The sequence below is a fragment of the Lycorma delicatula genome, chromosome 7 (genome assembly GCF_047948215.1).
Source record: "Lycorma delicatula isolate Av1 chromosome 7, ASM4794821v1, whole genome shotgun sequence".
Taxonomy (NCBI): Eukaryota; Metazoa; Arthropoda; class Insecta; order Hemiptera; family Fulgoridae; genus Lycorma; species Lycorma delicatula.
Genome location: NC_134461.1, coordinates 134,529,395 through 134,557,259, shown reverse-complemented (window position 1 = coordinate 134,557,259; position 27,865 = coordinate 134,529,395). Strand labels below are relative to the sequence as shown.

The window sequence follows — 27,865 nt, the reverse complement described above, 5'->3', positions numbered from 1 at the left end:
TTAATGAGGAACTTGAGTTGGATTTTGAACTGCACCGGCTAATAGAACAGTAGCTGAATGACGATGAATCAAAAAGAAAAGGAATGAATGATCAAAAGTGATTATTGATGAATTACTTATTTCCCTTTTAATTTTTGCTGCTTTTGATTTGAATTCTGAAAAAAAAAAACAATTGAAATGAATAATACACTAAATACAGAACTAGGAACATAATTAAACACTGTTTCTTAAGCCATAATCCAAAAATAAATTCCAATGCATGAAGTAAATTTTATTTATGCAATCATTATAAAACATCAATTGAGTATGAGCCGGCTACTACTGCACCTGTAAAAATTACAGGAATGTACAGAAAGACTAAGTTATCTGATAAAATGTTGGAAAAGTAAAAAGAAAATAAACTAAGATTTCAGAAACGACAAATTAGAATTACATAAGGTAAACAATATAGACATAAATAGTTTGTAGAAGTATATAATGTAAATTACCATCAGAATTGAATAAACTATACAAATTAAATTGCAGTTTGAAGAAAATTCATGTGTCTTAGAACATTATTAAAATAATATTTTAGTTGAAATATAATTTTTATTTTATAAATGAAGAGAATACAAAGATTACTACTGGAAGTTAAATATTGTATGCGATCTAGACTACAATAGTGACATGCACCTCTGGATGTCATTAATTCAACACAACTCTCAAGCAGTTGTCATGCATTACGTTTTATTGATTATATTACTGGATTATTTTTACAAGTGTATGCAAAGGAAGTTTCATAATTTTTATGCGACTGATAATCAAGATCTAACAGTGTAAGTACTACTTTGCAGTAACAGTACTGTAAATGGTATTCAAATGAGGTAAAATGTTATTTGAGATTTCTGAACTTACTCTCTTGGAATTTATATCAGTAAATTTAATGAAAGATTATAAAAAAAAATTACTGATGTCATTTATTTGGTAAATTTTCATTTTAAAACTAATCTTTACACTATTAATAACATACCGTAAAAAAATATATGGAAAGTACACAAAAAAAAAATTTATCAATTCTAATGCCAATTTTTTACAAAAAAAAAAAAAAAAACTAAATGATTCTTTCAATATCTAACCTTAAAAATTTTCTTATTGGACACAAAATATTTATTACATTTCTGAATAAAAACTGGGGTTGTGGAAAACATAAATAAAGTAGTTACTGAATTCTTGTACGGCAGTGAAAAAATTACTTGTAAACAAAAGCACAAAGCATCTCCAAAAAAAACAACCAGTTGTTTAAGAATTAAATTGGTTTAAGGGTGAATAATATCACATAATTATATGTGATGCGGTCTGTGAAATCATGCCATAAGTCGGCATGTGTTATTTTGCAATAGAGCAAAAAAAAATTGATTTTTAGGTTTTAACGGCATCTTTTGAATGAATTCAATAACTAAAACTTTCAATTAAATTCAAATGTTACCAACAGCTTTTAAAATACCGAAAACGAATTTTGAAATACACACTGTGCATTACCAATTTAAGGCACTGGCAAACAGTGCCATAAATTGGTAATGTTAAAACTCCATTGCGACTTATGGCATGGTTTCTTCACAGCTTGTTGTGATGTTAATATTTGTTATAATAATGTAATATTTGTTATGATAATCCATTTTTAGAAACTAAGGAAATTATTTTTTAAATAAAAAAAATATTAATTACAAGTTTCAGTCAATTATTTTCCACAAATTTTACTAAAGTAATTTTTTTATTTTTGAAAAGTTGATGACAGTCAGATTTTCTAAGTCCGTACTGTTGTTTGTGAAGAATATAAAATTTATTTACATATTGATTTGTTATCTTATGATGTCTGCTGAAAAGGTGATTGTAGATATCTTAAACTCATGCCCATTAGGTGATAATTGAAATATAGACTGCAAGAAGTATACAATGACTATTTTAATGTTTTTCACTTTCCGACTCAGAAGATTCGAGCGAAAGTGATGATGAAACTGGACTTGAGGTTGAAATATTACCTGGAATTCCAACTTATGAAGGAATAACTTAGTAAGTAAATTTGTAGTACTTATCAAATACAATTTTTAGGTTATGTTGTCATAGGTTAAAAATATTGATTTTTGTCTGAATGTTTTGCACTGTTCTGTCTAAGTTCCGACAAAAAAATCATTAATAGATTTGAGTCATTGAATTACTACAATTCATTAATATTATTGGTAAGAAATATTATAGTCAGCACAGAGTACAAATTTGGTCAGCGATTTGGAGTTATTTTTTCTGATTCGTTTTTTTGTTGTTATTTATCAGGATACACATACTGCTGAGGTTCAACATATTGCCATAGATATTGAGGTAGGCCTAAATATTGATGTTGAAGCTGATGCAATTTGTAATTTACTTGATGTTAATGAAGAGAACAGGCCTGTTGTTTTGGCTGACCCAGATGAGATGTTACAAATGGAACACCAGCTTGTTAGAAACTTTATTGTTTCAGGATGCGGCTGTAAATAAGCTCATGACTCTGTGTAGTGGAGTATTTTCAGAAAATGAGTACCTGGAAATGAGAACTGAGAGAGTTTGAGCTTCAATTATTATGAGGGCCATGTAAATAAGTTAACATTTTTTAATTCTTGACCAATTACGTGCTCTGTGCAGCACTGGAGAAAAAAAGAAAAAGAAAACAGGCAGTATGTCAACAATCATGAACAAGATTTATAATTAATGGCTACGTCTGTGAAAAAACTTTCTTGTTCTGTCATGGATATCATGGGAAAGGTTTAAAAGGCTTAAAAAAAATTGCCTTTCTGAAGGCGTTGTAGTTAAACTCCATAGTAACACTGGACGCAACCCAAAACACATTGCATTCTTTGATACAGGAAACGTTGCCACAACTTTATTCATAACTATGCTGAACAAAATGCTCTTTTTCTTCCTGGGTAGCAAGCAAGCCGGTTCAACCTATTAGTTAAACTCCTGCCTACCAGTGATACTGGAACTATCGATTGTATAAAAAGTGTTGCTTAACTAAGAACTTAGTGTGCTATCTGATCGTTCTTTCAGAAGGTTGTGGGAACAATTTTGTCCTGATATTGTTGTACAAATACCCAAACTGACTTGTGTAAGACTTGTCAATCAAATTACACTATTCTAAATAAAAGTTGACTTTCTTCAGAAGCTGAAAAAATGGCAGCAGTATAGCAAATGTCCTAGCATTTGAAAAAGTAATGGAGGGCAGAAAATTTTATAGAGATAGTATAGAGTTGTCAAAGCAGGCAATGGCCCTCTCACAGTTGGATCATATCAAGGATACAGTCATTATTCTTTTGATATGGCTCAGCAGGTGTTTATACCATCCAGCCTCTTGCAAGCAGGGCCTATTTATTTTCTTGCGCCGTACAAAGTGGCAGTTTTTGGTGTAATGAAGAAGACAGCCTAACTACTTGATTTCAGAAGCTGTTGTTACATCAAAGGGAGCCAACGCTATTGTTAGCACGGTCCACCACTATTTTGAAAATGATGGTTATGGTGAAACAGACATGCTCCTGCATGCAGACAACTGTGTGGCTCAAAATAAAAATAATGTTTTAATGAATTATTTGAATTTGAGGATCCAAAAAAAAGTTGAACAAGTCAATAAAAATTTCATTTCTCCCAGTGGGCCATACAAAGTTTGCTTGAGATTGGGCTTTTGGCTTGTTTAAAAAAAAATCAGAGTTAGTGTTGTTTCCTTGTTAAATGATTTAGAGAAATTTGTAGAAGACAGTACACCAACATCTAAACTGAATAAAGGAGTTGTAACAGGAAGAAAAATGTGATGTTTTGATTTTATTTTACAACTGGCAAGAATTTTTTTCTAATTTAAATTGGAAAAAAATTCCTGGTATTTCTGAATTCAGCCACTTTATGTTCAGCAGTGGATAAAGTGTAAATATGGAGTCGGTGGAGTATCTGTATCAATCCACTTAACAAGATCTTGCATCTCATCAATCACGTTTTCTTCTACAAATTGTTCCAGAGGGTTTAACTTATCTACGGCAGAAGTACTTGTATGAAAGAATTAGAGAGTACTGCTCTGCTGAAACTGCTGATTTGATTTTTCCTTGCCCTAGCGGCACTACAATACTTGAAGAACTTGTGGATGATCCAGCACCAGGACCTTCACAGCCTCCATTAAAGAAAAAGAGTGGGAGGCACTCAGAAAAGTGAATTGTGTTGAATGTGCATGTGTTGCTAGTCTCATGAGTTCTAGCTTGTAATGCACTATGATTAGTGTAGAAAGGATCTTATTAGTGGTAATAATTAATGTAGTTTTACATTTTTTAATTAATTTTTTTGTCCTTCCCTTGTTGAATGTTAAAAGTCAAATGTTGAATCTCAGTTACAGGCAGCAAGATTTTGTCAGAAGTTTCATTTTAAGAACACATAATGCACAGACCGTAATTTCATTTTAAAATTTCTCCTTAATCTTTATATAACATCTTTCCTGCATTTCCTGGTCTTACCCACGGGCATCTTTTATTACAATTTTAAAAAGGATTTCGGCAATTATTAGTTTATACATCGTTTAAAATTACTGAAACAAATTTCTTTTATTTCTTCTACACAGAGAATGTTTTTGTGCAGTATTTATGTTTACACAATGATCTAATATGAAAATGTTTAAAAATACTGAAAGACTAGTTGGGATATATTATCGTATTTCAACAATTAAAAAAGAATTGTTTACCTATAACACTTCCAACCGATCCAACCGAGTTAACAGCAACGAAAGACGTGGAGAAATACGCATTTTGTTTTACACCACGAACATGAGTTTTCTTACTGTCATTTGAGAATGCAGACCTGACACCAAGCTGACGAAAGAAAGGTGCTAGATCAAGGTCACTAGTAACAATTGCAAACTGTGGTAAAGCGACCTCCGTTTCTTGAAGTGGAAGACTCTTTAATAACTGAGGCAATCTTTCTTTAGGCAACTTTACAAGTAACTCATCTAATCCTTCAGCAGATTCAGGCATAAGAAGCAGAAGGCTAACATGGTTTGCCTAAAAAAAAACCAAAAAAAAAACACTATATTAAACTATGTATTTTACAATATTATTACCCAGAAAAAAATATGCTACACAGTAAAAGGTAAAGAGAAACATGAAGAAACTGTTCATAGATAACGGAAACTTAAACTACATTAGTGTTTTAATTATTACACAGAGATGTAAAGAAACTGTACAAATATATCATTTTTTTATCACCACTTTTTCAGATTTATTTAAGTAACTTCTTAGAGATTTAAACGGGGGATAATCATCATCAAGGAATGTTTAAAATAAATTAACAATTAATATTTTTAAGGATTAGTTAAAGAAAGATGTATAAGGAATATTTAATTTTTCCTTTTAATGATTTCATATTTTTCATCATGTAGGAAGGAAGTAGCGCAAATAAAAAAATATATATTTACAAAAATATACAAAAAAAAGGCCTAAAAATTAATACAACCTTTCAGTGCATTTAAATTAAAAGAAGAATGGTCGGTTATATTGCATTGAAACTCTCCAAGAGCAATTAAATAAATGTCTTAAAAATATCTCTTATAGTAAAAAAGACAGGCTCTTTTGACAGAAATGCATTTTTAAAAATAAAATCGTATATTGCTATAGAACATTAAATCCCCATCATTATTTCACAATGTACTTTTTCTATCCTCGGTAAGATAAGATTTTTCTTTTATTTTCTTCTGTATATCCTAAATTACACTTTTCTTTAAAAATTAATTTACAGATGTCCTCTCTCGCAATTGTTTCTAAGACGCAGGCATAGTACTTTAACAATTTTTTAAGAGTTTCTTATCTTGATATAGAAAGTAACGTGTACTTTTTGTTTTCATCTTATTCAATCTTTCATGTTATTCTAAAGTAAGAATGAATTTACTTATATCTACGGTTTGAAAAACGTGTTATTAAAACAGCTAAATTTTGTATTAGCTTGCTTTTTTTGTGTGTACAAGGATGATTATATTAATTATTACTTACAGCATTTGACATGTTTAACAAAAAGGTTTATAAAAAATAAATAAATAAATCGTTCTGGACTTGTCATACAAGAGACATTTTATTAATAAATGAAAAACTGAATTTTCACTTTCATTTTATAAAAATTAGGTTTTTTGTAAATTATTCTGACAGTGTTTTGGCAATTTACAAGATACACATATGTTACGATTCTAAATAATATACAGAAATTAATCCAACAGGGGAAAAACTGATATGTGGAAAATTTTGAAGGGAATTATCTGCTACACATAATTACCTCCATTAATAATTCAACAGCTTGTGCATTCAGTCTTGGTATTTCTCCAGCTCTCAGTACACCGACTTGAGGAATCATAGGAACTTCAACTGAACGACCATGCGGTGCTTGAAATTGTGTTGCTGGTTGATGAGACAAATACGTATATACTGCTAACTTGTGATAATCTTTCCAGTGACTCATTACACCAGAATCGCTGAGAAGTTCAAGAACATGAGCTGAAAAGTTTAAGCATACAAGAACGATTGTTATATATTTAAGTACATCAGATTTCAGTGCAATATTGCAATACAATCGCACCGGTTTCAAAGGAGAATAACATGAGTTTCCCACTTTCAATCAAGGCCATAATTGTGTTTAATCTTTGATTCTAATCAAGTACCGATGATAAGTTAATTTTTAAGATTTTCCCATAAAACAGTGACCCATTAGTCGATCTATAAATGCAAAATTATAATTTTAGAATCATCACTTCAAAATGTGATTTTTTTATTATCAAGGTAATAAACTAATCCCTCTTCAAATAATTCATCGGTTTAAAGCAACCACGCTAGCTTAAAACATCAATGTTTATTTTAGAAAGTAGTGTTTGTGATATTTTACTCGCAATACTTTTTTGTAGTATATTGGCATGACGTGGTAAGCGAGAGGAAGATATTACATTTAATCGTAATTTCTTGAATCCAAAAGTCTCAACTGTTCAAAAACTCTCTTGAAACAGTTCAATGAAACTTCTAAGCCGAGTACAAAACTGCAGTACCTGATATGAGAATTGTTAATCTGCGACACGTAAATTTATAGGATACAAGGACTAAAACTGTTATCTGTCAACTTGTAAAGAAAAAGAATGTTGAAGCAGTACTCATCATATTTGTTCTAACTCTAAAGCGGTTTATTAGTTGCTCTTCATGTAAATTCAAAATCTTGCATTATAATTCACAGAATTTGATAGAAACCATTGCAATTACACGAACAAAAGGTTCAAATTGTATGATTAAATATATCTGATGAGTTTTTGACTTACCGACTAGGAGTAGAAATCGTGTTCTGAATCGATGGTGACAGTGATTGTGATAAAGATAAATTTAAGTCATAATACGGTTTTACCTGAAAGATACCTCCAGACAGTAGTTTAGTCTTTTGTACGCCTCAAGTAAAGAAAAGAGTCCCGCAGATTGTTCCAATAGACAAACTTGCCATCCCGTTGGGCCCTGATAAAAAAAAATGGTTTCTAAAAGGGCTACTACGATGTGGCTTAAATGAGAAGCAGGAACCATATATGTGCCAAGAGTAAGTTAACTTATAAGGCTTAATTAATTAATTTAATTCCCAGGGTATCTATTTTCGAAAAGAAGAGTGAACGAAAGCAAAGGAAAGGGAAGGGAAAGAGAAAGGATAAAGAAATCGAATTAAGAACCCACAAAGGAACAACCTTTAATCGGGGTAACTGGTCTTGCTAAGGACAATAATAACAATGATTTTGTTTTTTTTTAGAAGAGACCAAGATTACTAGAGGTATGGTGAACATCTGTTCATATGTGGGGTCAGAGAATCCCAGTTAGTATTTCCAACAATGATAATGTTTGCAAACACCATCACCATAACATTCTATGTTATAGTGATGGTGATATGTTATTTAGCGTCTAAATAACTTATAAAATGTATCTGACTGTAACTGATTTTTAACTGATTATTCATTCATAGGTTAAGCAATGAAGGTACCATCATTAATTGTCGATCCGACTGCCTACATATTTCTTTATTCTTACCACATATGCCTTTCTTCTGAAGTCTAAAAATGACATGCAGTTTTAGCAAGTTCTTATCCATACTTCAGGTAAAGTAAGGCAAACAGATTTCTAATCCAGGTCCTGTAAGAAAATGGCTATCGATTAAATTAATCCAATACTGTCAAACTGGGCATTCTGTAAACGGTGCCAAAGACACCGTTTACAGATTGGGAATGAGCAGCAGAAAATTGTTTATGAATTTACATCATGTGTGTAAATGTGATTGTACACTGTTTTAGACCACATCACACTGAATAAAAATGTAGACTGAACGTACATATAACTATTCGATTACAAATATGAATTCCAAACCTTTTTTTGATGGACAGTATTAATATCACTTACTCGACTGAAAAGGAAGCCCATATTAACTTCAAAAGGCCTTGAAAAAAAAATTAATATTTAACAATTTTAAATTGTTACAATGTTTTGCCTTGTTATTTAAGTAATATTCAATATTACTAAAAATACTGGTAATTAATATTTTAAACATTAAGAATAAATACCAGAATAAAAATTCTTTGTCGATGAAATAAATTTTATCTCATCTTCTTCTAAGAAACATTTTTAGCAAATAAAAATATAAGAATTCAGATAACAAAGTAAAGGTTATGTCAGATCAAAAAGATTTCTCCAAATGGTTTTATGACTTTATATGGTAACTGGTTTAACACATTTACAATTGAAATTGGGGACATTTTGTAACATTACTTTTATATTATGTAACTTAAGCAAAATTTTAGTCTTGGAAAAATTAGGCGATAATAACTAAATTTAACATCTACAGCGTTACTGAATATAAAACTCATGTCTATCAACTTGTGTTTTAATAAATGGATTTTGTTCACATCAATAAGTTTTAACTAATTGTTACCATGGTTAATATTAATTAAAGGCAGTAGTAAAACCAATAAAAATTACTTTTTTTCGTTGTGTATCATCTTCAACTATTTGTTTAAAATGTATCTGTAGAAAAAGTAACAACTAATTAATATTTAAATTTAATAGATATTATTAAAATGGACAAAAACTTTTATAATTAACCTAAAAGTCTTAAGTTGTTACCTGTTTAATTATAAAACCTTTCCTTTGTTTATTTTGCTTATCAAAAAAAAAAAATCAATTATCAATTATAATTCATTTGTACATCACATTCTTGAGTGATCCACTCAAAAATAATTTTTTATTATTTATTAATTAGCATTAAAAATTACAAAGTTGCACTAATGTAATTAATGAAAAATACATTTAAATTAACAGGATGTCTGTATTATATCTTAATGTAAAAAATGAAACTACTTTTAATAAACTCATTTAAATATATTTCATTAGTTACATTTAGTGCAACTATTTCATTTTTAATGTTAATTAAAAATTAACATAATTATTCTTGTGTGAATAATACAGGAATGAGATCTACAAATTAATTTCAAATCTGACTAAAATAATTAAAGTCAAGACCAAAAATGGCAGAGTTGATCGATGAATCTGACACTCTCTACCTTGTTAGGGGCAGTAGTAGTATTAAGATTTGTACGTGGTATTTGTACCAGGCTGTAACATTTTTTACCTATTTTGTTTGTTTATTTATTTTTTAGTAAAAGTAAAATTTCTTTAACTGTATTTGTTTTCAATTAAGTTAACTACATTTACATTAATTTCCTTCAAACTTAATTATCTTCAAAACATGCAGCAAAATTTTATTTATTAATTGAAATTTACAAAAGTTAATCACTACCAAAACTAAGGTTGTCTTTACTACACTTTTTAAACTTTTCATTAATTCTCTCAAAAATTACTGGAGATATAGATCTGGAACTTCTTTTTGTTAAACTTCATATAAAACTATTGCTCCATAACATGTTACTTAATAATTTTAGCATTAAATTAAATTACTATTCATAACCACAAAAATGAGAAAAAAATGGAGCAGAAATTAGGAAAAAATTTTTCAAGAACCGTAACTTGATTGAAACCATTTCAAACACATGATTCTGTATGAATTTTTTGCTTCAAATGACTCCTAAGAAAACTTTGTAAATAGATTGTTTTATTACATAAAAAATATTTTTATTTAAATTAGAACTGTTTTAATCAATGTGATTTAGGAAGCTTGTTTTATCTTTTAAGCAAAATATAATTTCTTAAACATGTGTCAACATTATACTCTAATAACGTGCGCACATCGTGAAGTTCTCAACATCAAAAGAAATTAAGATGACCAAATAGTTAACTTATAAAATATATCAAAAATATTTATTTTTTGATATATTTGTTCAGTTTGTGATGGTAATCTTCAATAAAGCTATAATTTTAAATTAAACTACTTAGAAAAAGTTACATACCTGATGAATTTTCTCGAGCGTTTTCAGTAATATTAGTAAAATAATATGAAGTTAAAATATCATGAAAACTTTTTGGTAAAGGTTGTGAAGACAACAGATTTGCTTTCATATATGTGCCTGCCAGTTCTTCATCTTCCAAAGTGCTCTATGTAAATAAAAAAAAGACTCAATCCATTCTCCAACATATTAAACTAGAGGTACTTCAATTTTAATATCTATAATATACTATACAAGGTTTGTTCAAAAAAAGACCGAATGTTTTTAATTACACGTCAACAGGGATATTTAGTGATGTGAGGTTGGCAGCATTGTGTTCCGCATAACTTCTTTGTAACCGCATGCTCTTGGATTGTTGATATCTCATTTAGTTTTCATGTTATTGTTATTTTAAATGTTTGTATTATTTAAGTGTTTAATTCTCTCAAAATTATGGAGATATAGATCTGGAATCTCCTTTTTTGTTAAACTTCATATAAAACTATCGTTCCATAACATGTGACTTAATAATTTTAGCATTACATTAAATTACCATACATACAAGACCATACATTCAGGATTTTTGCAATGTGCGTTTTTCAGGAGCAACTATACAACGTAAAATTTTGCGTGAAACTGGGAAAAACTTTCACAGAAACTTTTCAAGTTTTGAAGCAAGCTTACAGAGATGATGCTCTGGGTCGTATGCAATGATGCAAATGGTTTTCACAATTTAAAAGTGGTCGTCAGTAAATTGAAGATGATCAGAAAATCAATAATCTGGTGCATGCAAATTGCCGATTGACTGTCAGAGAACTTGCAGAAAGGGTTAAAATCTTGATTGGATCATGCCATGACATTTTAACTGAAAAATTGAACATGCATCGAGTTGCAGCAGAGTTTGTTCCTTGCTTGATGACAAAATACCAAGAACACTGAGTGGACAATTGCTGGCAACTCCTTGAAAAACAGATGCTGAAAGATTCATGCATACGATCATAATGGGAGATAAAAGCTGGGTTTACAGCTATGACGACATTGAGACAAAAGTTCAATCGTAAAATAATCACACAATACAAAAATTGCTACTAACACTTAAACATGTTGCTCTCAAATAACAATAACACAAAAACTAAACAATCAAGTTATCGACAATCCAAGAGCATGTTACAGAGGAGGTAATGAGAAACACAATGCTGCCAACCACATGTCACTAAATATCTCTGTTTGCACATAATTAAAAAAGTTTGGTCTTTTTTTTTAACAAACCTTGTTATTTAAAAATACAGGTCATTATAAAGGAATGTGCAAATTCAGTAGCTCAGATTTATACATTAGGAACATTTCAAGAAATTATGGTGGGAGTACAAAATGTCTCTACCCAAAAGGTCCGTGTTAACAGTCAGTTTAATCACTGCATCAGTCTCTTTATTGTTGCTATGGTGTTTTTCTTTGTTCACTTTGTTTCCTGTTCGATGACTGGCTTTTTTCATCCAGATGAGCTATAAAAAGCACATTGGAATTATTTGTAACAAGATGGTGCATCTCACACTAACATATTTGTTGGCCAGGCTTTGAATGAAAAATCTGCAGATAGATGAATAGGCTGAAGGCCCAATAACCTGGCTTCTAAGACTCCAGATCTAACTCCTTTTTTCAGCGGATATACGAGGGTTATTTTTTTTCAAGGTCCGATCGGTCGCGAAATAAAAACCAATGCAAAAATCAGAGTGATAGCAAAGTGCGACAATGGTGCAGGAACTTTAAAGCAGGACGTACAGATGTTCATGATGCAGGCGATCAGAGAAGGAAGCTAGTGTCAACCGATGATCTCGTTGAGCGAGTGGATGAGGCATTCGAGAAAATTGTCGGTTCACAATTTCTGTATTGAGTGATTCGTTTTCTGAAATTTCAAGGTCAGTTCTCTACACCATTGTGAGTGAGAGGGTTCAGTACCGCAAACTATGTGCGAGATGGGTTCCCAAGATGTTGTCCGACCATCACAAAACAATGAGAATGGACGCCTCCCTAATGTTTCTCCAGTGCTTCCACAATGAAGGAGAAGATTTTTTGAACAAAACTGTCACAGGAGATGAGACACGGGTCCACTTCGAAACTGAAGAAACAAAAGAACAATCCAAACAGCGGATGTATTCTCATTCTCCCAGTAAACCAAACAAGTACAAGCGAACCTTCTCCAACAGAAAGCGTATGGCTACTGTGTTCTGGGACCAGAATGGAGTTCTCTTGGTGGAATTCATGGAACATGGCACGACCATCACTGCAGCCTCATACTGCATGACTCTTCAATGTCTATGAAGGACAATTCAGAATAAGCGGAGAGAAATTTTGTCATCAGGCATTGTCTTTCTCCATGACAATGCTCGGCCGCACACCGCAGCTGTAACAAAGAAGCTCCTGCAGCATTTTCATTGGGAAGTGTTTGATCACCCACCATACAGCCCGGCTCCATCCGATTTTCACCTCTTTGCTCACATGAAACGCTGGCTAGGAGGACAAAATTTTGGCACAGACATCGAGCTGCAGACCAGCGTAGAAACATGGCTGAAAACACAGAAGGCTCCGTTCTATGACGAGGGTATTGGAAAGTTGGCACCACGCTACGACAAATGTCTAAATCGGATTGGTGACTATGTAGAGAAATAGCGTAACTATGTAAGTACTTGTTACAAATAAAAAATTTATTTTCACCGTGGTTTTAATTTCGTGACCGATCGGACCTTGAAAAAAAAAATAACCCTTGTACATTAAAAAATTGTTATTCACAAAAATTACATTACCTGAATCACTTGAAGGAAAGAATTGGAGAAGTAATTACAACCATCTTAGAATATGTATGAGAAGAAACTGAGTATCAATTGGACACTTGCTGAGTGTCAAAGGGTGCGCATATTGAAATTTACTGATTATGTAACAAAACTATTTGAGATGGAGAATTTGACAAATAAAACTATGTAACTACGTATTATATTATTACTTTTATTTAAGTCGGCCTGACTTAAGGCCTTTAAACTCCAACAATTTTTTATGATGAACCTGTACATAAAACAATTTAATATCATACTGCTACTATTTGTTTAAAACTAATTTTAAAGTAGTTGCAAAGAATTATGCTAAAAATACATCAAAATTTTGATCTGATTTTTTAATTTCAAGTTGAAACAAGTTTGTGTGTATTATGAAATTCAGGACTTGCATGCAGTAAAATTAACAGTAACTTGTAAAAAAAATTCAAGTTCATACTTAAATTAAATACAAGTATAATAGACAAAGTTTTTCCAGCTAACATATAATGAGTGCTGTAGAAACGGTGACCCATTTTAAACATTATATTTAAGCATGAAGAATTAAAACTGCACATTAACTATTAATGAACATTGTTTGAATGAACACTTCATTCCATTCTTTTCACATCCTTTTTTGTAAATTATGTCCTTCAGATGACCACCATTATTGGCAATGCAATCTTTGGTTCGAGCATGCACACTTTCCATAACCTTATGCAGAGCATGCATCTCTTGTTATGGTTTCAATTTCGGCGCAATGTTTTTTTCAATTCCTGAATATTTTCTGGCCTATCAGCTTACACTTCGGATTTTAGAAATTCCCAGAGAAAAAATCACACGCCAATTTCTGATGAACTGATCTTCTTGGATTTTGTTTTAAACAGTTCTTACTGTAGCAATACTGTCCAGGGTGTGAAATTTATGTGCCTAAAAGATGGCTTTTTATTAGAAGAAGAGGCTGTTGTTCTGAACTGCCTGACTACCTTCATTATTTCCTTACATGACAAAACGTCTCCAGTCTGGCTGATTTTAAAATGTTACCAAAACAAGCTGCATTATAGCAAACTTGAAAAAAATTTCAATTTCAAATGTGCGACGTTCATTCAACCAGCATTCCATACAGACTACCAAGATCATGTAATTACAATGGACAGAAAATTCTTTGAATTGCATTATGCAGTGGCATAAACATCAACTCTCTAGGAAGCCTTGACTAACAACAGCACATGATTTAAAACGGTTCATTGTTTGTGCCGCACTTATTTATTTACAAATATACAGGAAAAGTCCTATTGAGACAATTAAACTACAACAGTAAAATAAATAATGTTAAGTAACAATTAATAGGTAAGCAATAAATCATTCATATTATGCAACATTTTTTGAAAGTAAATCAATAGAATATAGATTAGAATTATAAATATCAAACCTATTACAATGTTGATTATAAAAGTATTATAGACTACTAATAGTTGAACGACAAATTACACTCAGGCAAGTAAAAAATAGCAATTATTACAGCTAATTACATAAATATTGAACAATTGTAACTTGGACAACTATAATGATTTAAGTGTAAATTTCAACTCTTTCCATAGTAATTCTAGGTACCTTTAATAAATTTTAATTAGAATAATGCATCGGAAAACCAATTCTAAATGCAGAGTAACAGAAAAAAGAATGACAGGGGTTTTTAAGTAGTTATTTTAGGACCGCAGTGTGTGAACATGTAACAGAACAATAAGTAAGAATGATATAAACAAAATAAAAGTTAAGTAAGTGTCTGAAAGTATCGATATTTTTAAATTTTTAAGAGAATTTTTTGAAAGTTAATTTTCTTGGTAGCTTTTGATACAGTAAATTCAATGTGAATTTGAAAAAGCACTTTGCTATAAAAAAATAACACCTAAATCCTTGGTATTTGAGACATGTGAAACAATATTATTATCTAAATTATAATTAAAATATGAAGTATATTTACCAAAAAATACGTGAAAATATTTGTTAAAGTTCAATAAAAATTAATTTTCTCAACACCATTCAACTAAACAATTAAAATCAATTTGTAGCAATTCTCAATAAGGTTAGCAACCTGCTAATAAATTTTCATGTCATCAGCAAATAATAAACATTTAGAATGTTTTAATTTTTAACAAGAATAATTTACATAAATAATGAAAACTGGTCGACCAAGATGTGTACCTTGACCAAAACCTAAAGTAACTTTTATTAAATCGGATATAATTATTTATTTCAACATATTAAATTATATTAAAAAGAAAAGAGGCAAACCACTTGAGTAAATTGCCATGTATAAAAAATCACATCTAGTTTTCTTATAAGTAAATCAATATTAACCATATGAAAAGCATATTTAAAGTCAGTATAAACTGAATTCAAATTATAATTGGTAACGGAGTCAATAATATCTTAGTAGAGTAGATTTCCCTGGAAGAAATCCAAGCTATTGTGGTGCAATGAATTTCTATATAAATGATGTTATTGTATTGCAAACAAAGTGGTCACATAATTCAACAAAAACTTTACACTGATTAACCGGATGGTAATTATTATATCAGAGGCGTCACCTTTTTATGCGCTTTAGTCATAAATGAAACTTAAATATATATATAGTTCACTTAAAAATGGTACAAAAAAAGAACAGCATTTTTTTTATAAATGTCAGATGGATATTATTCAGACTGGTACAACATTTATTACTAAAACTAGAAACTACTGAGGAAACCTCATCATTTGTTAATTGTTATGTCACAGAGACAATCATAATAATTACAATCTACTTTTGTTAGAATCAAATCATTAGAAGGGTAGACACTACAAAATTTCTTAGCAAAGTTTAATTTGTTAAATTGAAATTTTGTTGCCTTTAACGACCCATATGTACCAAACATGTTTTGCACTTTTGGTACGCTAATATAAACATTAAAATCATATTAATTGATTCAAAAGAATTATCAGAGTGGAATAGTGGAATAAGTTTGTAACTGAAATGATTACTTAAAGCAACTAAAACACCACCTCTACTTTTCTTTTCACTTGTTAATAATGAGTGATCACATCTAATCGCATTATAATTTGTAAAACTGAGTTAAGAATCACTAATTTCATCATGTAGTCATGTCTCTGGTAACACAGTATCAGTCACAAAAGGTCCCCGACCTTGATCAAAATTGTGTAATGCACTCTCAAAACACTTCTGTTTTGAAGTAAAAACACAACCATACTTGGAACCATTTATTTCTGACTATTATTTGGGCTTTTTGGTAACTATGTATGGATTATGTTTTGGAATAGGCAATATACAAATCTTTCTCATCTTTATCAAGTCTATAGTTTTATCAAGTCTACAGTTAAGTCCAGCCTTCAGTGAATTGCAGTAAGATTGATAATTTTTGGTTAAATGGTTAATATATAGATTACCATCTCCTAAATTCTTCTTGTTATGAAAACTCGTTTATATATTCCTGAGATTTAAATTAAGTTTTTAAAGGTCTATCCTTGCCTTTAACAAAATTTTTGCAAAGACGAAAAATTTTATTATCATTGACCTCAAATGATTCTTCAGAGCATTCATTAAATAATTTTATACATTGATAAGATCTGTACTGTAAGAATTAGGAGAGTCCTTCAAGTTACAAATAAGAATGTTATTTTCATGTTCAATACGCATGTCATATTTTCATATCTCACTTTAATTTTGGTTCTTTTCACTATATTTTTTAATATATTATTAAAAAATTATTATTTATTTTCTCGATGATAATTTTATTTTTTTATTATAAATATTCTCATTATTAATTTCATAATATTCTTCTAATAACCCGATACTCTCCTCAACGGTGTCCAATCGTTCAGATAAATTTGAAAAATTATCAGTTATCAAGATCATAGTTATAAATTTTGCATCAACTGCTTTCTACTCAAATTCCAAACAATCAACTTAAGTAGATTTCTTTATGTTATTAGCATTTTTATTCTTTGGTGGTACAACTTTTTCACTTCTGCAGCACAGATTAGAATTTTGACTAGTATTTAATGAAACTCTCTCCAAGCATGATTTATGATGTAACACAATCTTCACAGCGTATGGTGTATTTCAACACTAATGTACCATTCTTTGTTTCACATAAAAACACTTATGACAGGACATACTGAAGTGCAGTAGAGATTTATAACTAACCTAGTCAATAACTAGTTATTGACTAGGTTATAAATTAAAAAAATGCTTGAATCTTTTACATTAAAACTGAAAATTAAATTAATAAATATTAATAATAATAATTGATTTAGTTATATACTAATTAATATTAATAGTTAATTTATTTATAATTACAATTATAGATCGATAAAATATTATTATTATTATTATTTTGTAAAGATAATAATATTATAGCTTTAGCTTTTTTTCTAGTCTATATTTTAATATCGTACCACACGGTTTCTTTTTGTGATATTTGTAAACAAGTTGTTTGATGGTTAATTGAATGTTATTTTTGCACACTACTAACAGCTTTTCCCTATTTTCCCTATCTCCAAGCTATTTCTAATCAGTATTAAACATTTATTCTCTTAGAAGCTTTTGTTATTTTTAGTTTACTCTTCCGATTCAGAATAACTATACATAACTTCTTCTAAATGGAAGGAGTGTCTTTAGTAAAAGGTGTAACTATAATACAATTTTCATTTTCAATAAAAGAAAATTTTAAATTATCACTTGAAATCTCTGCAGCCAATTCGTATGTTTATCAATGGATCCCCTCCTGCTGCCAAGTTTAAGTACATAAGTTACAGGTGTTATTAAACAAAACATAATATACAGAAAATCTTGCTTTAAGTTCTATAAAAAAATACAATAAATACATCGTTCCATTGTCCCAACATGTTCTATACACGTACATCCTATCTAAAATATAATTTGATTTTTTTTCATACCTACTCATCAGTATGTTAGACTAAATATTACAGAGTTAGATGCATAATGTATTCTAGCCAAAACAGCACAATGTACGCACCCATCTCTTGTTTGAAGAAATGTGTGATATAGTGGCTGTGTTAAACTTTTCTTAAAAACTGATATAACTGTAAGTAAGGATTTAATTTATTATTAATAGTTACATTAAAAACAATTTTAAATAACTCTTCGGTATTTAACATTTTTGATTACTAACATATTTGATATTTCCAGATTATATGAACTTTCCTAGATCCAGTTCTGTTTAGTCTGGATATATGGAAATTGTAGTGCACTAATAAAAGTCTTTTTCTTAATAGTTTAGTTTTTTGAGTAGAAAAACATAACTTTAAAGAAATGGGATTATCATCAAAAAATTCTCAAACAGTACTTAATATCTGGGCAAAAAATTATATTATGGCATATATTTAAGCTAGTAAGTGGATGATTTTAAAAATCATTTATCAGTAATAAGTTTATCCCGGTTAAAAATGCTCTTGGACAGAGGTGTTTAATATTTCAGTTCTCTTAAGGAAACATCTTACTTGGGATGATATACGTTTATGATTAAGGATGACTATCTCTAACAGTAAGTCTGCATATCCACTCCACCTAATCTTTTACCCATTCATCCCCATTTTTTATTTTTATGATCGGGTCTGATCCTGATAGATCAATGTTGAGCAGGATGTAGTCAGAGAAGTGGCTATATAAGCTTTAAAATTACTGTTTTTCTTTTTTTTAAATTGCTTATGGTAAAAGTGGTATGTTATAAATTGGTGTCTATTGCTAAACATGTGAGCCAGCGTAGAAGGAAAATCCATCTATAAAAAAACGTTTTCACTTACAATCTAAAAGTTATAATTTTTCGCACTTTTGTTAATAAACTTAAAGTTTCAATAAAAAAAGAATACTATACAACTGCAGTACCTTGGCTGATAATCCAGCTTTAATGAAGTTTTGTTTTCATGTTCAACAAATGAATTAATAAGAAAGAGAAAAAAGTATAAACTTATGTAAAGTTATACCTAATGAAATATTTATTTTTTTAAATCTGCATACTTTTGTGGGTAAATGGGAAAAGTGTCACTATGAGTATGTAACCAAAAAAAAGATAAACCAAAATACAACATATTTTTTAATACCACACCGAGGGTAACAATACTCAAAATCTAAAGCAATTTTCTACTAAAATCTCAGACAGAAATCACAAATTTTTTAAGGTTACCTAATTTGATGGCCACAAATTTATTAAATTTCATAAAACTCTAAATTTGTGGGTGACAAAATACACATTTTCTGTTTGAATTGAGTAGTAATAACCTCTAAAAAATGATCCATGTTGTAAGCAATTCAAATCTGAATTACTTAGAATACAGAACAATACGGTACAGTGTATTATTGTATGAATGTGTGTGTATATATATATATATATATATATATAATGTGTGTGTGTATATATATATATATATATATATATACACACACACACACACACACACACACACACACTGATATGTTACATCTTAATATATGGATAAAAATTAGTAATTATGATGTGATTTCAGTATTATATTACTTATTTACTTTTTTTATAGCCAGAAAAATATACACCCATATATATGAATAATACAACTGTATTCTATAAAGAGTGGATAAAAACTTCTGTTATTCTTCTTTTTTTTGCCTCTGTTAGGTATTGTTTTAGAGGATGAGATGAAATGGCATTTTGAATTGTGTGAAAATACAATACCTGACTGGGATTCGAACCCAGAACCTCCGATGAAAGGCTGAGACGCCTCATGCCATGGAGGCCAGCATTCTGTGTTAGGCCTGGCAGACATGAATTATTAACTATTATATAATACGTAAGATTCTTTTTAGAAAACAATCGAACCAGTAAGGTCTGATAAACATAATTCTATCTGACATTACCATCATTATGTTTTTCTTCTGATTTCGTATAATTAGGTAAGATAATGAAGTGCAGCATTTTTAAAGCAATATTTACGTCACACTTTTTTAGTTAAAATAGTGCAGATATGAATTCTAGAAAACTACAGCAATATTTAATGGTGTTATGTAAGATGCTTTGTAGACTAATGTTAATAATTCAGTGAAACTTTAATGAAACTTTTAATGAAAATTTTTTTTCATACTTTAATATACCGTAGCAGATATGCTTAGAATCAGGAAAATATGAAGATGTACTCATAAATGTGGAAAGCAGGTTTCACAGCAAGTGATCCATGCAAAGTCAAAGTCTGCACTGCTTTATCAGTATCCTACTCAATTAGCTATCAGTTTTGTGAGTAATGGCGCCCTGTTCAGCAACTGTTTGTTCTCTGGGGAGAAGTTGAAGTCAGAGTGAGAGTTTAGGTTACAGTTCTGAGGAGTAAGAGCATAAACTAACCTCAATAGTTGTCAAGAGTCAGACTCATAATCAGCTGAAGTGTTATGTATTGCCATATCTTGGTAATTTATCACTAACTACCCTCCACGTAGGTCTAACCGTAAGTATGAACAAGATTGAACTTAATAAAGTAATTGCTCAGAATTACCTATTGATTATTTACATAATTATTTATTTGTTTCAACCCAGTATTATTGGTCAGATGTAAACAGTTGATATTCTCAAAAAAAAAAAAAATTCTTTCTGTAATAATATTAATTAAGCTGCAGATAATAAAAACAAAGTTAACATTGAGTTTTACGGATAAATAATTTTAAATTTCAATGATACTTTCACTTTACTGTATCATTCTCTTTATTACGATAGAACAGAAAAAAATATAAGTGTCATCTTTAAGGGTACACAATTTAGTATCCAATTTCATCACAATAATAACTAGATATAAAATATTATAGCAGAATAATTACACCTTTACCTCATTATCTCTATGGTTAATAACTTCAATGTTTAATATAATTATTTTTGATCAAAGAATCTGTTTCCAAGCAGATACATTTTATCAACATGGAATAGAAAGGACCTTTTATAAAAAAGTAAACCTAATTAAAAAAGGTAAAAAATCCTAAATATAGGTTTATAAACCCATTTACGTTATAAACCTAAATATTAAGTTTTCAAAAACAATATTAAATGAAATAAATAAGTAAATTCTCTAAAATAAACAATACAGAAACATAGTAAAAAAATATAAAATTATTATTTTTTAATGACATCCTACTGGGTGCTTATACAGTGATTGCCTTTAAGAATTTTTTTAGTCTAAAGAGATTAACTTACTAAAAAGGTAGTATTTTTTAAATTAATAAATGGAAAATTAAAAAACTTAGAATAGTCAATAATCAAACATGAATAATAACAATTTTTCTGAAAAATATTTATGAACAATAACTAGATGCATTCTACACCAAAAGCTTTAAGTAAACAGTAATCAATAAAGGTAAATTTAATAAATTTCATAAAAACAAATTTATACATTCAATTATATTCTTGAAACAAAAAATAACAATAATTCTAATAGAGAAAACAAAATAATGAAGATTATTCAACATATGATGTATAATTTAAATGAAAAATTGTACAAAAATAATATAGTTACATGAAAATAATCATAAATATATAACTGTTACCTGTAATTAAAAATTAGTTTATTCTTCATCACAACTTTCAGCAGGTGGAACATCTTCTGGTTTCATAATAACTTTCCACTTTTCTGCAGCTTTCAAGGCTTCACTGGCCAACTCTTTAACTCTTTCTTTCCCTTCTTCATCTATTACTGACAATGCCATTAATAAATCAAATATATTAGTAGCAATTATTTTTTCAGCTTCCTCTTTACCACTGTGAATCACATTTAATACTATAACAACACCACGAAGTTGCATATCTACATTAGGATTTGCCAATAATTCTTGGAAATTTTCTAACCAAGAGCTAATCTCTAAAATCTTTTTACAACACTTTTTACTAGCTGATGTTAACATAGCTAATGCACCGGCGGCTGCTTTTGCTGTTTCTTCATCTTCTTCCAAACATAATAAGAATAAAAACTTACATTTATCATTTTTACCTTCATACATTTTAATGACATCCGATGATAAAACAAGGTTAGTGATAACTTGTGTTGCAGCACGACGAAGCATTGTGTGCTCTTCGTACATATAACTTTCAATTTTTTGAACACCACCTTCCTTAATAATTCGTAATCTAGTAGTTTCATTAACACCAGCTAAATTACACAACGCCATTAGCGCTTCAAAATTTTCTAAAGCACTGCACTCAGGATGCAACAATGAAATTAAAGGTCTAATTGCTTCTAAGCAACGCTGCCCTGGAAATGCTACTTCAGGATTAATTGTTATCCCGATCCTTGCTAACGCTTGTGCTGCCTGTTTCTTACCCTTAGTTGTACCTTCTAAAGCCATTGGAAGAAGAACTTTAACTCCACCTTGCTGAACAATAATACCTCTTAGTTCTTGTTGTCCGCACATTGCATTAAATATTCTACAAATCAATTCTTTACTGTTTTCACTTTCAGTTTTAGATAAAGCAACGAGAGCGGTAGTAACACCTTCTTTACCGAGCACATTGCAACGTTTTTCTACAAAATCAACATTATCAAATTCATGATCTTCAGGAATATGATGTTTTGCAAATTTTGCTAATTCAATCATCTCCGGAATGATTTCCTGCTTATCATAGGCATTACACAGATTAACTAATGTGGTAACGACACCGTAAACAGCAGCTTGATTACCTGTTCTTGCTAAATCAAAAAGAGCATGCAATGCTTCTGTATCATCGATTAACTTCTCCTTAACTTCAGCATCTAAAGTTAAGTACGATAAACCTTCTGCAGCCCATCTACGCATATCTTGATCTTTAGCCGGGTTAACAAGGAATCTACGACATGCTTCGGCAAGTTTCTTTGTTGCACCTTCGGCAAAAGGGCGAACCGATGCATCAGTACCCCCACTACTTCCTAATTTGCATAAACCTACTAAAGCTCTTACACGAATAGTATCATCTTTTGATTTGTACAACTGTTTTAATATATTAATACCTTGAGATATTATGGATTTTATTTTATCTTTCTTTGAAGCAGCAGCAATAATACACTCACAAGCAACTTTTTGTTGAAGTTTATCATCAGTTCCTGCCATAACCAATATCATTTCCATCATACCTTCTCTGGCAACTATACTGTTTCCAACATCAAGAGGACCAAGTAATAAAGCTGTTAATGCTACTATAACACGAACTTTTGACTCAATTTCAGGCGTTATAAGTTTACTTTTTATAAAATCATCAATAGCGGCTAAATATCGTTCCCTAGCTTTGTCATAATACATATTTTCATAAATGCGAGCAAGACAAACAGAAGTAATAGCCCTAGTATTTTCAGTAATTTCCATAGCAGATTCATACTTATATTCTTGAAGCTCACTAGCTACTTCCATCAGCCTTTGTAATCCACGGATTTCCACAAGTTGTTCGGCCCAATTTATTGCTTTGTAATGAATATTTCTCATTATTAGTTGTATTATAGCATCTCTAGCCAATCCAGTAATGGTCCTACTTGTACAACTGTAAACTAAACATGTTAACAGAGTGTCAATTTCTTTTTGATTTTTTTCACAAAGTTCCTGGTTTGGTCTTGATTCAGGTTTATTTTCCAAACCACTCAAACTATTCAAAATAGTTTGTAAACAGTACTGTGCTGCAGTAACTTGTTCTTCTTTATTACAATTTAATATATCCATAAACCAAGGAACCCCCAACTCATGTAAAATATTTCTAGTTCTTTCAACACTTCCTTTACATAATTCACCGATTGTTCTTACAGCAGAGAGGAATATTTCATGGCATTTTTCTACTTTTAACAATGTTCCAATTTTTTTAACAACACCAGCCTCTTCCAGGGCTTTTGCTCCAGGCTCGTCTTTGGCTAAAACCAGTAAATTATTCATAGCAGTTTCCCTTTTATCAGTAGGCACATCAATGTTAAAAGCAAAATTAAACATTGCAGCGACTTTATTATTAACCTGAGCATTTTTTCTTGAATTTTCTTGAACAATTTCATACAATTTATGTAATATGGGTTGTACAGCTTTATTATTTGGGTCTAAAATGTTTATTTGGACAGCATCCCTGTAAGCTTCTTCATGCCTGTCCAAGGCATCTAATGCCTGGCAACGCCTAAACAGTGCTTTAGGATCATTAGGTATAATTTCTAACGATAGATTACAATCATCAATAGCTTTATTATAGTCATTTAATTTCAAATAAGCTGCCGCACGATTTTTATATAGTACAGCTTTTTCGGGTATGTCACCATTTATCTGTTTAATTGCCTTCGTGTACAACTTTAACGCATTTTCCCACTCACCTTCTTTAAATGCCTTATTTCCTTCTTCTTTTATTTGAATTGCCTTCTCTAAATCACTTGAAACACCCATCATAAATTTAATAAATACACTGATCAACAAAAACAAAATATCACTTTACAAAACAATAATCTGTGTTAACACAGACTACGCAATAATAACCTCACTTTATATTAACTAATATGCACGTTTTACTAGAGCACCGTACCGCGTGTCTGTTTATAACACATACGGAAACTTCTAGGCTCATATTATTTTCCAACCGAGTCTATTTCAGTCAAAAACACAAACGCAAGCGCCAATTCTAAATAAAGAACACATTTGCTGCCCTAAATGAAACCTTACCAGAACCTTCCATCTAATCTAGGTTAAGTACGCTTTTACATACAGCGTGGTGGTGGGGTAATAACGAAAACTAACAATAGGCAACGACTAGTAAAACCCAACATACCAAGCAATATGCAGTTTGTTTGGAGTATAAAAAATGAAAATGTTACTTAATAAGTTTGTTTAGATTTCCATGCGTTTAAAATTTCAGCTTCTCAAAAACTAAAATTTAAAATATTGCTTCTCGAAATAAAAATTACTACTTAAAAGTAGGTGTAGTATACACAAAATTTGTCACAATCTTCAAATGTACAATAATTGTTAAAAAACAATATTAATTAAACATATATTTCCCTTAAATTAGTCTATTTTGAACAAAAAAGAAATAATAAACATACTTGAAATTCTGATAGCAAAGAATGAAATCCAGCTCGAAGTCGTGGGAGATCTGAAATTGTAACTGATAATGCATTGGCAGCTTCTTCTGCAGCATTCCCAGAAATTGCTTCAATAATTAATGCAAGACTTGATGCAGCTGAAAAGGGTGCTACGACCAAATTTTCTCTACCTGGTGTCAGTGCCTATGCAGAAATAAAAATTAACTGTGGCTGTTAATAAAACAAGGTTTATATTTGTACAAAATAAAATTAATACTACTTAGTTTCTAAATCTTTAAAGCTTCCTTGAATTTAGGAGGTTTTTTATAATATTAATATATAATTCTATTAAACAAAATATTAACTATTAATTGATAACATTTTGAAATACTTTAAAAGAAATATAACATCAGTTGGAATCAAAGTAATGTATGATACTAATAGTTTGTATTATCTAAGAGGAAACCATTATATGGATAATGTTTTTTCATATACACACTTGCGCTAGGCACATGTAATTAATTAATTAATAAAGTATGGGGGAATTTTAAATAACTTTTCAACTGTTAGGTGTAGAAAAATGAAATTTAGCAGTTGCTAAAACAATTTTTTTTGTATGAGGTCACTACACCCCAACCATCCAAGGGGAGCAATTCAAAAATTTGAAATGGAAAGAATATGATTGTAACACAGTTATTTTAATTATTTAACACAGTTATTTTTGTTTTAGGCCATTAAAAACAAAAATTTGGACATAAAAGAACTCTGCTACAAGTTTAACCAAAATGGTATTCATTTAATGTTTTTCATAGCTACCTTTGAAAATGGTTTATAGTGTCACTTTAATACTTTAATAACTGATCTACAGTAAAACAATAAAAAAATAGAATTTACCAAATAGTCCATCTCAAAAAGATCTTCTCTAACTTGTACAGAAAATGTAATAGGTGTAATAAATTTAGGATAAAGCAATAAGAATCTGATTAGATCTAGGTAAAGCTTTGTGAATTTTGAGGTACTACAAAAATTGAAGAATGTATATATAACATGTATGGTCAGAAAACTGGTTTAGGTTATATTTTGCAACCACGAAAAATATATAGAAGTAAAGTGAAAGAGAGGAGAAAAATATTATTAAAAAATTAATTATTTGTCAGAGTATTAAGTGGTGTACCATAGATTTCAGTACTGGGGCCAGCTTAATTTCTAATGTATATCAAAGAGTATAAGTGATTAAAAATATTTTGGGTAGATAATACAACATGTATGAAGTATCATTAAACAAATGAATTAAAAATAAATGCATTCTAAGATATAAACATGCTATTTTTCTATATTAGTAGTAAATAACTCTTTTTATCAGATAATTACTCTCATGAAATCCAACCTCATGTAATGTTAAATGCGGGCTAAAACAAGTAGAAATAATTAGAACAAGATCTGGGGAAAACAGATCTGTGTTTAACAGAATTTCCAAGCCTAATTATTCATTATAAACTTACCTTTTTTCACTATCCATAGGCTTTACTGTATTTTCAAGCTATATATAAATATATGTATCACTGGTAAATGGACAGTATACTTTTTCCGAAACAAGTTACAGAAATTCTTAGCATTTTAAAAGATCATTAGCATCATTTTACTAATTAATGGTTTAGGCTCTTGAATTTTTTTGTGAGTGGAGAACTGGGATACTTTCATTCCATGCTTTGCTACTTAGAATCTGATTTACAATGACAGATCCAGGTTTTATCAAGACATTACTCCTTTCAACAATTCATCTTGTTTAATCTTTGTTAAATCAAATAGTACTGATTGAGTTTTCTACAACTGCAAAGTTTTTTTATGTTAATGGTAGTTGTCGTGGAATACAAGCTGCATGTTTTTTTTTTTAATAATATTTCAGTTACTTAATTACAATACCGCATTTTTATTTGTACTGCAGTTACAAACTGCAGTGCTGAAAGGTCTTTTGCTTACTTAAAATGAATTAAGACATACCTCCGCTCCATAATGACTGTAGATCGCTCAAATTGCTTAGCTATAATGAACATCGAAGCTGATATTCTTTTAAAACTAGACTGTGAGCAGATTTTACTACAAAAAAGTAAGACGAAAGTGTTTCTAAGCAAGTTACTATACATGCGGAAAATGATTATATTTCAGATTTAATTTGTAAATATACTATTATATATTAAATAAAACATTTCAATAAAGGTGTAAATGCTTATATTTCATTTATACCAATTATCAAAATATGCACATGGTTTTAAAAAAAAATTGGAAAAGGGCGGCATTTTTGCTATTGCCCAGGGGCGGCACTTGTGATAAAAACCGGCCCTGATTCTATAATTTGAATAAGAATGGGCAATGAAATGTTCTTTTCTTTGAAATGACAGAAAAGTTGTATCCATTTTTCTTCACAACTTATGTTTTTCCAAATTTCATATTTAGCTGATCAAAATGCTGTTGCAATCACTGCTTCATCAAACAGCTGATTCATGTTTATTGTATTATTTACAACAGTTTCAATAATTTTTTTTCACTTGAAGCTTCGATTTCAGACCATGTTAATTCATTGTTGTTTATCCAAGTAAAAGATTCTGCTCTA

The 27,865-nt window shown here is 30.0% G+C and overlaps 2 protein-coding genes across 2 annotated transcripts; both read right to left on the bottom strand.

Moving 5' to 3' along the window:
• On the bottom strand, window positions 1-16,912 carry LOC142328387 (serpin B10-like). The gene is made up of 5 exons (XM_075372095.1): window positions 16,832-16,912; window positions 10,439-10,583; window positions 6,304-6,521; window positions 4,727-5,042; window positions 1-155 (listed from the first exon to the last, which is right to left on the bottom strand). Exons 1-5 carry the CDS (start codon window positions 16,910-16,912, stop codon window positions 1-3), a joined length of 915 nt encoding a protein of 304 aa, XP_075228210.1.
• On the bottom strand, window positions 10,449-24,925 carry unc-45 (unc-45 myosin chaperone). The gene is made up of 2 exons (XM_075371489.1): window positions 21,794-24,925; window positions 10,449-10,583 (listed from the first exon to the last, which is right to left on the bottom strand). The coding sequence occupies exon 1, from the start codon at window positions 24,623-24,625 to the stop codon at window positions 21,812-21,814; it is 2,814 nt and encodes a 937-aa protein (XP_075227604.1). The 5' UTR covers window positions 24,626-24,925; the 3' UTR covers window positions 10,449-10,583; window positions 21,794-21,811.
• Between the last annotated feature and the right edge of the window lie 2,940 nt (window positions 24,926-27,865).

Excerpts from the sequence above, each read along its gene's own strand:
- unc-45 (XM_075371489.1), bottom strand. The coding sequence starts at position 24,625 with ATGATGGGTGTTTCAAGTGATTTAGAGAAGGCAATTCAAATAAAAGAA.
- LOC142328387 (XM_075372095.1), bottom strand. The coding sequence starts at position 16,912 with ATGCGTATTGAACATGAAAATAACATTCTTATTTGTAACTTGAAGGAC. Across the intron at positions 10,584-16,831 it reads ACAGTACAGATCTTATCAAT|AGCACTTTGGAAGATGAAGA; the intron begins GTATAAAATTAT and ends TTATTTACATAG. Across the intron at positions 6,522-10,438 it reads CGCTCGAGAAAATTCATCAG|CTCATGTTCTTGAACTTCTC; the intron begins GTATGTAACTTT and ends TAAACTTTTCAG.